Raw genomic sequence first — 14664 nt, 5'->3', positions numbered from 1 at the left:
ACCACTACTGTGGAACCGGTGGGCGGTTAGAAAATTTTACTACTAACAGAGATACAAAAGTGGGCGGTAGGTATAAAAATGTTGACTACTCCTGATCTAGAGATTAATGGCATTTCATTATTTTCCACATGAATGGAGGAAATAATTTTGCTGTTTAACAATTTTTGAAAGACTTGAATACCGTAAATAATGCCACACAAGACATTAGCTAAACCAAACAGAGAATATGAAGCTAAGAACTATGAGATATCCAAAGAAAGTTATTCAGATCCCACTATAGTAAGAGCCAGCTTTACCATGTCACATTTAGAAATGCCTGCAGAGAGTATAAAACCCAGTACCTATCCTGACCAAATAATCAAAAGTGCTATCTGAACTTTCTGTGAAAATAGCCAGTTCTACTCAACTTGTTTGTTACAAACACTTCAAGCTACTCTGAAATCTAAGTATCATCAGCCTACCCCCTCATGGAGTAATTTCTTCCCTCTTCTGGAACATCCTTCCTATAAAATGCATTCCTTCTCAAAAAAATAAAAATAAAATTGAAATCTAGTGACCCAGCATAAAGCCCACTAACAAACAATAGGATTTGATAAACCCAACTAACGGTATTATCAGATAAAACCATGGCAGTATATAAAATCAACTAAATAAGAATAGTAAATTAACTATAAATTATTAGTAAATTAATAGTAAAATAAACTGTAGGACCAGGATTATATTGTAGGGAAAATTAACATTTAGGGAGCAAGCAGAGGAGAAAGAAAAGTCCCCAAACAAGGCAAAAACCCACTAGAAAATGAGGAAGTCCAGAGAGAGGTATATCAGAAACCAGAAGAGAGAATTTCAGATTAAAGAGTTTGGATAAATTAAGGAGTGAAATATACTGGACTGGTTGGTTAGACAGGAGTTCACTAATGATTTGGGGAGAACAGTTTCAATCTACTGGTGAGAATAGCTGACAAAGTCCATGGTAAGAATGAAAAGCTGGCGCATGACCTGTGGTGGCGCAGTGGATAAAGCGTCGACCTGGAATGCTGAGGTTGCCGGTTCAAAACCCTGGGCTTGCCTGGTCAAGGCACATATGGGAGTTGATGCTTCCTGCTCCTCCCTCCCCCTTCTCTCTCTCTCTCTCTCTCTCTCTCATTCTCTCTCCTCTCTAAAAATTAATAAAAGTTTAAAAAAAAAAAAAAAAGAATGAAAAGCTGGCCTGACCTGTGGTGGAACAGTGGATAGAGCGTCTACATGGAAATGCAGAGGTTGCCGGTTCGAATCCCTGGGCTTGCCTGGTCAAGGCACATATGGGAGTTGATGCTTCCAGCTCCTCTCTCCCCCTTCTCTCTCTCTGTCTCTCTCTCTTCTCTCTCTCTCATCTCTAAAATGAATAAATAAAATAAATTTTTTTAAAAAAAGAATGAAAAGCTGGAGGTAAAGAAAGAAGAAAAAGAGTGGAGCTAAAAGAGGTAATAGGGTCAAAATGCAAATTTAAGAGTGATTACAAGATAAAAGGAGGCCCTGGCCCAATGGCTCAGCATAGAGCATTGCCCCAGCATGTGTAAGTCCTGGGTGAGATTCCAGGGTACACAGGAGAAGGGACCAACTGTTTCTCTACCCCTCCACACCTCTTCTCCTCCAGAAGCCAAGGCTGAAAGGAGCAAGTTGGCCCCAGGTGCTGAGGATGGCTCCATGGCCTTGTCTCAGGCACTAAAATAGCTCAGTTGCTGATCAACAGAGCAGTGGCACAGTGAGGCAGAGCATAGCCTGGTAGGGGGTTTGCCTAGTGGATCCTGGTCCAGGTGCATGCAGGAGTCTGTCTCTGCCTCTCCACCTCTCACTTAATTAAAAAAACAAAGAGAAAAAAAAAAAACAAGATGAGAAGAAGTAACAGACAAGAGGGTCAAAGTTAGAAAAGACCAAAGAGGGCCAGGGTGGGGTCCAAAGCTAAGACGGAGGGGTCAGGCTTGCAAGGGGGAAGCTAGCAATGCTACCTCTCTGTATGCCTTTCTTCCAACTCACCAACTGCCACCTTCTGCCTCCCTATTGCTTTCAAGGACTTTGAAGGTCCTGTGATTACACCTCACTGGGCCCACCAAAATAATCCAAGGTAATCTCCCCATGTTAAGGTCCTTAGTTGAACCACATATGCTAATTCCCTTCATCCATATAAGATAATACATCCATAAATTCTGGAGATTAGGACATGCATATCTTTGGGGAGCCATTATTCTTCCTAACAACAGGGAAGAAATGGGTTGAAAGAAGCTTCCAGTGTCAGCAAGGCGGCTATGAAAGTTACTGTCTGAAAAACATGAGGTTTCACAGCACAGCTCAGATCAAGTTACTGAGTCTACAGGCTTCACAAGTCTACACAGGCCCTGACAACTTTCAACCTTTATTTCTACTGCATTTGTGCCATTCTCTCTAAACTTCACTTAAATGCTACCATGTACAAGAAGGAACTGATGGCTCTCTGGCAGTCAACATGGAGCGCTTTGCATGCCTCCAGCATGTCAATGTTCTGCCTCAGGCCACCATTATTTACTCGTCCACCTCCCTTAGGAAAATTGGGATAATCTCATTCTAAATCCCAAAAAAGGCTAGCATAGTGTTTTGTACTTCATATTTGTTCCAATACTAAGTGAGCACCCACAATGCAAACTTGTCTGTTTCCAAAGATGTCTGCCTTCAGCCTCCGTTTGAAAACCTAACACTTGAGGGCCAGGACCCAGAGAAAGGCAAGATCTAGTCAGAGACAGTGCATCACTCAGGTATATGGAGTATATGCTTCTTAATAAGAGAGAACAGGATCTGTTTACACTCTGAATAAGTTCATGAGTATTTGGCATCTACAAAGGGCAAGAACTGATTGGCAAAGGACTCGGCAGCTACAGAGTTAGAACTCTGGGTTGCGAACAGATGGCAAAGATACAAAAGGAAAGATCATGCACCTGTGCAAACTCAGCAAATGTATACTTTCAGTTTCTACATTTCATTTTATGTGAATTTCACATAAAAAAGGTAAACAAACATTAAATTCTAGTTAATAATGCACATGCATTCTGAAGTACTTAGGGAAAGTATAATAATATCTGTAATTTACTTTGAAATGTATCAGGAAAAAAAAACAAGACTCATGAAGAAAGGGACAGATAAGCATGTTAAAATAGTAATATTAAACGTTAATGGTCAAGTCTAGCAGAGAGGTTTACAGGTATTTACTGTAAAATTCCTTTAACCATATGTCCAAAAATTGTCATAATAAAGGGCTGAACGGAAGAGGATGAGAGAAGAGAGAGGTATTGTGTGGAGAGAGGCCAAAGTGATGCACTGGCTGTTGGTTCTAAGTCACAGATACATAGGGTACATACACACTCATCCCTGACTTTGTGTAACAGTCAGAAGAAACTTTAACCTTTCAGTGCATGAATTATGAGAAGAAAACCAAGTAAACATCATTTCTAGGAATATTCCTCCTTTAATAGGAATATTTTCTTACTAAATTAAAAAGAAAGGAAATGAGCCACTTCCAAAACATTTTTAAGATGAAGATTATATATATATATATAAAAAAAGAACAAAATGCATGGAGGTCCTTTCAAAAATTCCCGGGTATATTTTGACAACTGATTTTAATTTATAAACACAACTATTCTCACTCCTATTCATCTTTTATTTTATTTTTTTTAATTTTTTTTTTAGATTTATTCATTTTTTAGAGAGAGAGAGAGAGAGAGAGAGAGAGAGGAGGGAGGAGCAGAAAGCATCAACTCAACTCCCATATGTGCCTTGACCAGACAAGCCTGGGGTTTTGAACTAGCAGCCTCAGCATTCCAGGTTGACGCTTTATCCACTGTGCCACCACAGGGCAGGCTCATTATGTATTTTTATATCTCCTATTCAGGTTTTAAAGTATCCTCATAGTTCAGGCATATTTCTAGTTAAAATTAATACTCAGTAATTTTTTCCAATTGTAAATAGACCTTCTTTTACAAAGGTATGCACTAACTACATAGTTATTGAGGACAGTAAGCAATCTGTTAACTCATTCATTTCCTTTTCAGTCACTTTACTAAAAACTCATTGATGTTAACTCAATCTCTTGTACATGTTGGGAATATAGTTAATTAATAAGGGTAATTTTATCACCTCTCTTCCAGGTAGTCCTTGATTCTTTGTCCTAAACAGAATTTTGAGACAATTTTTATATAAAATACAGATAAACAGACTTTCTTACTTAATTTAGGTTTGTATCTCCAATCCTTGCCCTGTGACTGGCACAAGCCTAAGAGCTCAAAAAAAATGTGTTGAGAGAAGAAATGAAGGTACAAATGAACAATTTTCAAGAAAAAGAAGAGCCTGACCAGGCAGTGGCGCAGTGGATAGAGCGTCAGACTGGGATGTGGAGGACCCAGGTTTGAGACTCCGAGGTCATCAGCTTGAGCGAGGGCTCATCTGGCTTGAGCAAAAAAAAGCTCACCAGCTTGGAGCCAAGGTCGCTGGCTCGAGCAAGGGGTTACTCCATCTGCTGAAGGCCCGTGGTCAAGGCACATATGAGAAAGCAATCAATGAACAACTAAGGTGTCCCAACGAAAAACTAATGATTGATGTTTCTCATCTCTCTCTGTTCCCTGTCTGTCCCTATCTATCCCCTTCTCTCTCTGTGGGGGGGGGGGGGGGGGAGGAAGAAATGAGGGCAATTCACCATCCAGGGGGCTTTGCAAGACAGGATCATTTTAATGGAACCCAAGAGCAGTAGATTAGGTCATACTTGGCTCATAAAGAAAAATGCAGTGTTGACGTGGCTTGAAAAGAAGCAATTATTTCCCAGGTAGACAGTAATTGTAGTCGACATCTCTACCCTAAAGTCTGTTAGGTAGCATTCTGGATGACATCCTGTCTCCTCTTTAACTTCCTTTTTTAATAGTATATTCTGCTATTAAGGTATTGAAATTCTTCACCGTCACCATATATAATATTTTGGGTGAGATCTATGGGCTCCAGAGGTCGTCAGCCTTACCTTTGACATTCCTACTAAATGTTAGACGGTATACATCGTCCCTATGTAATAACTCTACTGTCAAAAGGAAGTAAAATTGTAATACTTTATACATTTTTTTCTCAAAAATAAAGTTGGGTTAAACACATACACACCATCAGTTATTTAATCTGCTAGAGTAAAATACAAAACAAAACTGAAGAACAGGTAACTAGGAGCTAGAGATGTATGAGTTACTTTAAGACCATACACACACCTGCTTGATATTAAACACTGAAAATATTGGAAAGACTAACATTTTTAACGAACATTTTTTAAAAATCATTATAACCAGGCTGGATCTCTCCTAGAAACCTAACTTCTACTATTAAAACATGGTCTACTCTAACAAAAAAAGGAGCATGATAATTTTCAGCAGATGCTACAAAGGCCATTCGGGAAATTTTAAACATTTAGTCCCAGTCGTGAGGGAAGGACAGGAGAAATCTTATTTCGCATCACCGAGAGAGAATACAGGGCTCAAGGTCACCACCAGGGGTTTTTGCCATTAGTCCAGACAAAAGAGGAACGTTCCTATCGCCCGAACGACGGGAATCCAGAAGAACCGCCCAGGGGAAGAAGTCACTCACGCAAAGGGTGGGAACCACCGACAGGCAGGAGAACTTCGTTGACTCGATCACCGCCAAGCCAGCACATCGAGCCTCGGAAGCCGCGCTGCTCCGCAGGGGCCAGGACACGTCCCGCTACGAGGCAGACACACACCGCCCTCGCGCGCGTACCTGCGAGAAGCCCTCGGAGGCTCGCCAGGGAGCAATCTTGTCACGACGCTGGAGCTACGGCCCTTCGGTAGGAGTCTGGCCTCAGGAGGCGGCGTGGCAGAGCCGGCCGGAGGGCCGAGCCAGGCGGGTGGCCCGTGTCCCCGCCCCGCCACGCACGCACCCCTCACGACCACGCCAGCTCCTCCAGCGGCGCACCTCCCCCGAGAAACAGGGCTGTGACGCGAGTCCAGAATCCCTCCGCAAGGCTGCGCGGGGGCTCCTGGGAAGTGTAGTCCCAGCCCTCGCGAGAACTACGAACTGCGCTTCCCTCTCGGCGGCCGTGGAGCTTCGGGCGCCGTCGCCGCCCCACTCGGTGTCCTGCCACTTTCGCCGCGGCGTGGTAGTTCCGACGCTGAGAGGCAGGCACCGGATAACAGGTGAGCGCGATGGAGCCGTCGACTTGGAGGAGACGCGACGAGTGAGAGGGAAGATGGGGAGCGGCCACGCAAGCTCTCCTGGGAGCAGGGAAGGCCCTGCCCGTGAAGTAGCTGGGGAAACGGGGGCTGAGAAGGCGCGAAGCGTGCGCGAGGGTGACGCGGTCTCAGGACGGCCTCCTCGGGGCAGCACCGGATGCGCAGGTGCGCCGGAGGGCGTTCCCAGCGCCAGTAGCTGCGGGCGGGCGGGAGGTTGGGTGGGGCGGGCGTCGCTGGCCGTGAACTGGGAGGCCTGTCCTGGGAACACTCCTCCCCAGGAGCTGTTCCTGAAGGTCTCAATCCTTTCATCTGTACATGGGCTGCCTCACGGTACGTAATTTAATTTTTTAAGGAAAACTTTAAAGAGACGATATTGTATGAGCAATACAGAGAAATTGTATGAACTTGAATGAGTCTAAAAAAATATTTTGAAAGCATGAAATAGCAAAAAAAATAAAACTGCTTACATATTTGATATTAAGGAATTATTGCTAGTTTAGTACGTGGGATAATGTCCTGGTTATGATTTTTGAAGGGTTCGTATCACTCAAATTCTGAAATACAAATAATGTCATTTCCAGATCTGTTTCAAAATAGTGGTGGGCACGAGAGTTCATTATACTATTACATTATAGAGACAATAATAGTTTTTCAACCACTCTTGTATTCCTGGTGAATCCCTACTTAACTGTCATATGCCATTTTTTAATACACTGCTGTATATAATTTTTTAATATTTTACTTGGGACTTTTTCAGTTCCAAATTGTGATTGCACTTTAATCTTTCTTTCCAGTTCAGCACTATCTTTTGTACTGTACTGGAAAAAAAAACCTCAGTAATTTGGGAAGCATAGCTTTTTTCTTCTAGTCTGTAAAATAGATTTTTCCTTAAAAGTTTTGGGCTAAAAATCTTTACAGCTATTTTACTTTTGACTCAATTTTGTTTACAGTAGTTCATTTAGATTTTGCAGTTGTTATTGAGTCAATTTTGGACACAAAAGTTTTTCTAGAAAATACTCATCTGATCTGAACTTTTAAGTTTGCATAAGGTGTTATCTTTTATAGTGATTTTTAAATATCACTGCTTTTTAGTGATATTTAAAACTCACTGCTGTGGTTGCTTGACTGGTGGTGGCGCAGCTGATAGAGCATCAACCTGGGATGCTGAGGTCCCAGGTTGGAAACCCCAAATTTGAGTGTGGGCTCATTCAGCTTGAGCATGGGTTTATCAACATGATCCCAAGCTCACTGGCTTGAGCCCAAAGGTTGCTGGCTTGAGCAGGGGGGTCACTGGCTTGGCTTGAGCCCCTTGGTCAAGGCACATACAAGAAGCAATCAATGAACAACTAAAATGACGCAACTAGGAATTGATGCTTCTCAACTCTTTCCATGTCTCTATCCTCTCTCTTAAAAAAATAAAACGGTAACTGCTGTTGCCCTTGCAAAGTAGCTCACTTGATTAGAGCATAGTTCTGATAAGCCAAGGCTGTGGGTTACATCCCTGGTCAGGGCACACACAAGAATCAACCAATGAATGCAGAACTGGATGGAACAAATTGATGTTTCTCTTTCCCCTTTTCTCTTTCTAAAATCAATCAATATTTTTTAAAAGGCTTTAATTATAGTTTGTTTTTAGCCCAATAATTATCTGGACCATTCTTTTTTTTCTTAATTCATCCTGCAAGATATATATCTACATTAATTTTTTCAAAGATTATTTGGGTTACTTTTCATGATCTATTGGTTTTGTTTTATGTCTGTATTTTGGCTTTTTGTTATCTAACTATTGCTGTTAGTTTTTTGGGGGTGGGGGGTGGGAGAGAGGCTTGGAAGCATCAACTCGTAGCTGCTTTCACTTAAGTTGATTGCTTCTTCTTTTTTTTTTTTTTTTTTTTTTGCATTTTTCTGAAGCTGGAAACAGGGAGAGACAGTCAGACAGACTCCCGCATGCGCCCGACCGGGATCCACCCGGCACGCCCACCATGGGGCGACGCTCTGCCCACCAGGGGGCGATGCTCTGCCCATCCTAGGCGTCGCCATGTTGCGACCAGAGCCACTCCAGCGCCTGAGGCAGTGGCCACAGAGCCATCCCCAGCGCCCGGGCCATCTTTGCTCCAGTGGAGCCTTGGCTGCGGGAGGGGAAGAGAGAGACAGAGAGGAAGGCGCGGCGGAGGGGTGGAGAAGCAAATGGGCGCTTCTCCTGTGTGCCCTGGGTGGAATCGAACCCGGGTCCTCCGCACGCTAGGCCGACGCTCTACCGCTGAGCCAACCGGCCAGGGCGATTGCTTCTTTACATGCCTTGACCAGGGGGCTCAAGCTGAGCCACTTACCCCTTGTTCAAAGCAGCAACCTTTGGGCTTGAGCTGGTGAGCTTTGGGATAGTGTGGGGGATTCCACTCAAACCAGTGACCCCTACCCTGATGACCCCTGAAGTCGAGCCAGTGGCCTCTGGACTTCAACCAGCAACCCCAGTATTCTGGATCAGTGCTTGACCCACTGTGCCACCACTGGTCAGGCTGCTGTCAATTTAAAAACTTTACTTTGTTGCTATTTTTCTACTTCTTGATTTGATTGCTTAATTCTTTCTCTGTAACTCATTTATTTACTTTGCAAAAAATGTGTGTATGCATTTTTAAGTCTAATATGTTAAAAGGCTCATAATTAAAACAACTTTTTCTCTATGGCAGCCTATGCAAAATGCCTTTCGATTCCTTTTCCCTCAAGGTAAGAACCCCACCTACAATCTAATCATTTGTCTCTTTTCCTGAACACATGCCCAGAAGCCTTCTTCTATCCTCCTCCTATTTAGACCAGCGATTTCCAACCTTTTCCATCTCATGGCACACATAAACTAATTATTATAATATGTGGCACACCAAAACGTACATTTTTTGCCAATCTGACCCCCCCCCTCCAAAAAGAAGGTATAATTTTGACTTGTTCACACTGGATGGCTATGTTGGCTGTTGTTTTTTTGACAGTCTATAGGAAAAGAGTTCAGTGTCCCTGATTAGTCAGGTATTGCATGTTTTAAAAATTCTTTGGGCACACGGGTTGAAAATCACTGACCTAGACTGATCATTTTTCTTTAGGCCTACAGCACACTGGCATACTGGGGCTTCCCTTTACCTCATCCATTGTTTCATCTCATTTCTGTGTTGGGTCTCCTGTTTCCTGGGAAACTTTTTGTATGTGTGTGACAGAAGAGAGAGAGACAGGAAGGGAGAGAGATGAGAAGCTTCAATTCAATGCTGCTCCTTAGTTGTTCATTGCTTTCTCTATGTGCCTTGATGGGGTCAGGGGGCGCTATACAGCAGAGTGATTGACCCCTTGCTCAAGCCAGCGACCCCATGCTCAAGCCACAAGCAACCTTGGGGTTGTGAACCTGGGTCCTCTGTGTCCCAGTCCCGACTCTCTATCCAGTGGGTCACCACCTGGTCAGGCCCTGGAAACTTTTTTTCCAGGATTATAATCCTATTACTTTCAGACAGATCTATTTCTATATGATATACACTAAAGTAACAAAGTTATATGTTTCTGGTTTAGGGACATAGAACCTACCTGTCTAAATTAAAATGCAAATTTTGACAATTAAAATTGAACTCTACTGAAGTGTAATATTGAGATGAAGGCTTGCATTTGAAAGTAATCATCTACTCTTCAAAAAGTAAGACTGTAAAAATATTTATATTAATAAATTACCACATAATGTGCTGTGATCCTTACTCTCCAAGCATTTGTCTTTTGTATTCACACTGTGTTGTTTTATTATATTAAAGCCATTATAAAAACTATTCGAGAAAGTACTGTACAATCTGATATTGTTAAAGCCTCCCTTCCAAACTTGGGACTTAGTTCATGATTCTTTGTTGATCCCATTCAAGTTTTACATAGACTAATTTATCATAAGGAAATGTGGACTTTGGGGAGAGAGATTACATGGAGGTAATCAGTTTCAAAGTCATATATCTGCCTTTAACAACTTCAGTAGAATTCCTAAGTAAGGTAACAGCTATATCATCATTCTTATTCATCAATATGATGTGAGGTTGTTGAAGTAAACACCAGGTTATATGTAGAATAAAACAGATGTTTTAAGGAGGAAACTTACATTTTCCATTCCAAAAATATAACTAAAAACTAGCAAAGTATGCTTGAAATTTAATTAAACAACCATGCTTTTTTTGACTGGTTTGCTTTAGCTTTCCTTCTAATAATGCATGCTCCTTCCACCCAGGGCTGAGTAGTCTGCAGGAAAAGCCAATATAAATAACCAAGATGACAGTTCTAGAAGGTGCCCAATGATTATAATGCATGTCATTATAATCCTAGTAAAGATTTAAGGTAGTAAACCCTTGCTGGGAAGTAGGGGGAAAGAATATACTTTTTAAATTTTTTTTAACCTTGCCTCCAATGGGGGCCGTTTCCACCTCTCCTTTTAACTGAACCTGCCTCTTTACCTACAGGGAAAATGCTCAGGGAAATGCATTTCTCTCCTGATTGGATCAGAGAAACAAGAAAAAAAATATCCTGATCTCTCTACCCTGTTGAGCAGGCAAATGTTACTTTCAGACTCTCAAGATGGCAACTGTTGATCTGTCTCCCAGATGGGCCCTGACTGCACAGGACTCTGCCTGTTTTTATGTGAGAAATACTGAGGAGGAAAAGGTGGTGGCTGGATTTCCAGCAACCTGGTTACAGGGACTGGTGACTTTTAAAGATGTATCTGTGGACTTCACACAGGAGGAGTGGATGATGCTGGACTCTTCTCAGAGAAGTATGTACAGAGATGTGATGTTGGAAAACTACATAAATCTCACCTCAGTGTCATATCAATTATGCAAGCCTTCTGTGATATTCCAGTTGGGTCAAGAAGATAGAAGAACTATGAAAAAGAGGATTCCCAAAGGTACGTATCTAGACTGGGAGATTCAAATTAAAACCAAAGAATCAACTCCTAAGCAGAATATTTGGGGGGAGAAAACATCTAATGATAAAATGGTAAGATTCACAACGGATGATTGGTCTTCCACATTAAGAGAGGACTGTGAATGCCATAAGATGAGAAAACAGCACAAGGTCCCAGAGGGTAATTTGAAGCAAATGACATTTACCCAAAAGAAAATAGCATACCAGGAGAGATTCTGTTACTGTCATGAATTAGAGAAAAACGCTAAACTTAGATCAAAACTTGTTTTTTCAAAGAGAGTTTCCACCAGAAAGCAATGCCATAAATGTTACTTAAATATTGAGTGTTTGAAGCATAATGCAATCCTAAACAATGAGGAAAGCTCTGTGAGTGCAAAGCTCTGTGAAAGTCATGAATATGACAGAGCTCTTGAAAGGCATCTTGAAAGAACTCAAACAGCACAAAGAGAACACACATGCTCCAAACATGGTATACACTTCAACCACAATATGTTTCCTTTACATAACAATTTTCATATGGTAGGGAATTCCTATGAATGTAATAAAAAAACTTTTTATCATCATTCTGACCTTAAGCAACATGAGCAATCTCCTGCTGGAGAGAAACATGAATGTAATCAGTGTAGAAAAGCCTTCAAAAGGATTTCTAATCTTAATTTGCACAAGAGAAGTCACATGAATGAGAAGCAATATGACTGTAAAGAATGTGGGAAAGTCTTCAATGATTCCTCAACCCTAAAGAGACATGTGAGAACTCACACGGGTGAAAAACCCTATGAATGTCATCAGTGTGGAAAAGCTTTCAGTCAAAAAACATCTCTTAAGACCCACTTGAGAACTCACACTGGAGAAAAACCTTATGAGTGTAATCACTGTGGAAAGTCTTTTGGAACAAGTTCTTACCTTATAGTGCACAAGAGAATACACACTGGGGAGAAACTCTATGAATGCAGTGACTGTGGAAAAGCCTTCAACACAAGCTCTCACCTTAAAGTTCACAGGAAAATACACACCGGAGAAAACCTTTTTGAATGCAATGACTGTGGGAAAGTTTTTAGTGGTCTCTCATCCCTTAGAATGCATGTGAGAACTCACACTGGAGAGAAGCCCTATGAGTGTAAGGAATGTAGGAAAACCTTCAGTGTTTCCTCTTCCCTTAGGAGACATATCAGAACTCACACTGGAGAGAAACCCTATGGATGCAGTCAGTGTGGAAAAGCCTTCAGTCAGAGTTCTTCACTTATTATACACAAGAGAATTCATATTAGGAAAGATTCCCTGTAACCTTTGGAATTACTTTTTTGGAATATGGAATTACCTTTTTCTTTGTTTTAAGGTGTACTGCAAGTTCACTATTTCAGTCTTTGTTTCCTAAACTAAGCACTTAAGGCTATATATAGTCTTCTAAACACTCCTTTAACTATATAACACATTGTTCTATGTTAATTTAAACTTTAAATGTCTAATATTTATTATGACTTTCAGATCCATAGTTACTTAGAATTATGTATTTGTAATACTGTGAGGTAAGGTTTTCAGTTACCCTCTTGTGATTACTAAATTACCTGCATTATGTTTAGAGTGTCTAGACCAGAGTACTTTATTGGTCTTTTCTTGCTTTCTGGCCTGCTATAGCAGAGGTTGCTCTAGCCAATTAAACAAGCTTTCTTCCCTCCTGATGACCCTAATTTGGCTCACAATACCAATATATTCAGTTACAATACTCTTCAGCCTCCTTGCAGCCACATGTAGCCATATTCTTCATTCCTGATTAATCAAAAATAGTGTCACTAGAGACCTGTTTTATTCTCTTTACCTTATGCAATTTGCCTTTCTTTTTTCCTTTTTCTTTTTTTTTAGTGAGACAGGCTGAGAGAGGGACGGACAGGAAGGAGAGAGAGGAAAAGCATCAGTTCTTCATTGAATTACCTTAGTTCACTGATTGCTTTCTTACGTGCCTTGACTGGGGGGCTACAACAGAGCCTGTGAAGCCTTGCTCAAGCCTGCAACCGTAAGCTCAAGCCACTGACCTTGGGCTTCAAGCTAGTGACTTTTGGGCTCAAGCCAGAGACTGTAGGGTCCACACTTTAGCCGCAAGAGCCCATGCTTAAGCCAGTGACCTCGGGGTTTTGAACCTGGGTCCTCTGTGTCCCATCCGATGTTTGATCCAATGCACTACCACCTGGTCAGGCTGCACTTTGCCTTTCCACCTTCCCCATGCTTCTCCCTTTGAATATTTCATTCCTAGAGCTTGAAAGAGCCATCTTGTGACTATGAGAATGACAATGATTACCTAACGATTGAATAGAAGAAAGATCCTGGTTCCTCAAAGACATTTTACATGGTTGTGACAGCACTGCACTGTTGTATCTGAACATCTTTTCACGTAGGAAAGATAAGCTTATTGATTTTTTTAGCAACAGTATGAGATACCATAACCTTGTTTAAGAGAAAAAAAAAAAAAAGACTACAAGGAATGTCAAGTTAAATATTTTATGTTTGATGTACAAATGTGGTCCTTATGTGAGGTTGGTGCTCAGCTTGGTTGGGAACTGGAATTTATGTACAACTTTCAGCCTACCAAAATCTGAGCAGGCCAGCTGCTGCAGACTCGGGCTATTTCACCCAGCACATCTCAACTGCATTTTATTGCAACAGCCTCATGACTGGTTTCCCTGACTCAAATCTTACTGTGTTCCAGTATATTTTCTTTGCAGCAGCCACAGTATCCTTTTATCATTTTTTTAAATTATTTTTGGTGTTTTTTAAAATTTTTATTTTTGAGCAAGAGAGAAGATGGGGGAGAAACATCAACATGTTCTACTTATTTATTCATTTGTTGGTTGACTCTTGTATGTGCCCTATTCGGGGATCAAACCCACAACCTTGGCACATGGGGACAGTACTCTAATCAATTGAGCTACCAGGCCAGGGCTATTCTTGGTGTTTTATAACTATGAAACTAATAGATGCATATAGAAAAATTCCACACAGGTCTTTCCTCCTCAGATTCTACTGACTTAAAATTTTAACATTGCTGATGACTGTGCATTCTGTCAGAATATATTCTGTATACGTACAAATAATCATCTTATAAAAATGATCATACCTTTCATTCCATATCATTTTTAACATACCTTTATTGTTAGCACATGTAATCATTTCATTCTTTTTTTTCATATTTCATTCTTAATAGATGGTTAATATTTGCTTATATGGATTACCATAATGTATTTCATACATTTTCCCTCCAAAGTCTTCTAATAACAAGCAATACTGCAGAGAACAGTATTTATCTTGCTTTCCTTTCACCTGTTCTTCATACTGCTCACAGCTTGATCGGTCTAAAGTACTAATCTGATTATATTTCACTTTTAAATCCTCCCCTGGCTTTTCACTCCTTTAAGATAAAATCTTTTAATAAGACCTTTCATGCTCAAACGCTTCTTTTCAGACTATGTCCCTTGCTACTGCATCTCATCACTCTCTGGACCTTAACCTGGCCTAT

The 14664-nt window shown here is 41.2% G+C and overlaps 2 protein-coding genes across 10 annotated transcripts in view; one reads left to right on the top strand and one right to left on the bottom strand.

Moving 5' to 3' along the window:
* The window catches only part of ZNF10 (zinc finger protein 10), a 51750-nt gene that overhangs the window by 31695 nt on the left and 5391 nt on the right, over positions 1–14664 (bottom strand). The window contains exon 1 of one of the 4 annotated variants that reach the window (XM_066260909.1): positions 5776–5916. The exons of 1 other annotated variant lie outside the window; for it this stretch is intronic. The gene's annotated coding sequence lies outside the window, so the exon portion shown is untranslated. 2 more of the 4 variants (XM_066260911.1, XM_066260912.1) reach the window with 2 other exon arrangements.
* Positions 6058–12831, top strand: ZNF891 (zinc finger protein 891). 6 transcript variants are annotated; one of them, XM_066260918.1, is made up of 3 exons: positions 6058–6191; positions 10694–10871; positions 10971–12831. In XM_066260918.1, exons 2-3 carry the CDS (start codon positions 10809–10811, stop codon positions 12438–12440), a joined length of 1533 nt encoding a protein of 510 aa, XP_066117015.1. In that variant the 5' UTR covers positions 6058–6191; positions 10694–10808; the 3' UTR covers positions 12441–12831. The 6 variants fall into 6 exon arrangements, with proteins under 6 accessions (XP_066117015.1, XP_066117010.1, XP_066117011.1 ...); XM_066260914.1 differs by adding an exon at positions 8915–8951 and having other exon boundaries at positions 6068–6191; positions 10694–12831; XM_066260915.1 differs by lacking the exon at positions 6058–6191 and adding exons at positions 6318–6392; positions 8915–8951 and having other exon boundaries at positions 10694–12831.

Source organism: Saccopteryx bilineata, chromosome 2, assembly GCF_036850765.1.
Source record: "Saccopteryx bilineata isolate mSacBil1 chromosome 2, mSacBil1_pri_phased_curated, whole genome shotgun sequence".
Taxonomy (NCBI): domain Eukaryota; kingdom Metazoa; phylum Chordata; class Mammalia; order Chiroptera; family Emballonuridae; genus Saccopteryx; species Saccopteryx bilineata.
Note: the sequence above shows the minus strand (reverse complement) of the source record. Positions and strands in the feature narration are given on the sequence as shown.

What these genes read in the sequence shown, in the direction of transcription:
- ZNF891 (XM_066260913.1), top strand. Translation starts at nt 10,809, where the DNA reads ATGGCAACTGTTGATCTGTCTCCCAGATGGGCCCTGACTGCACAGGAC.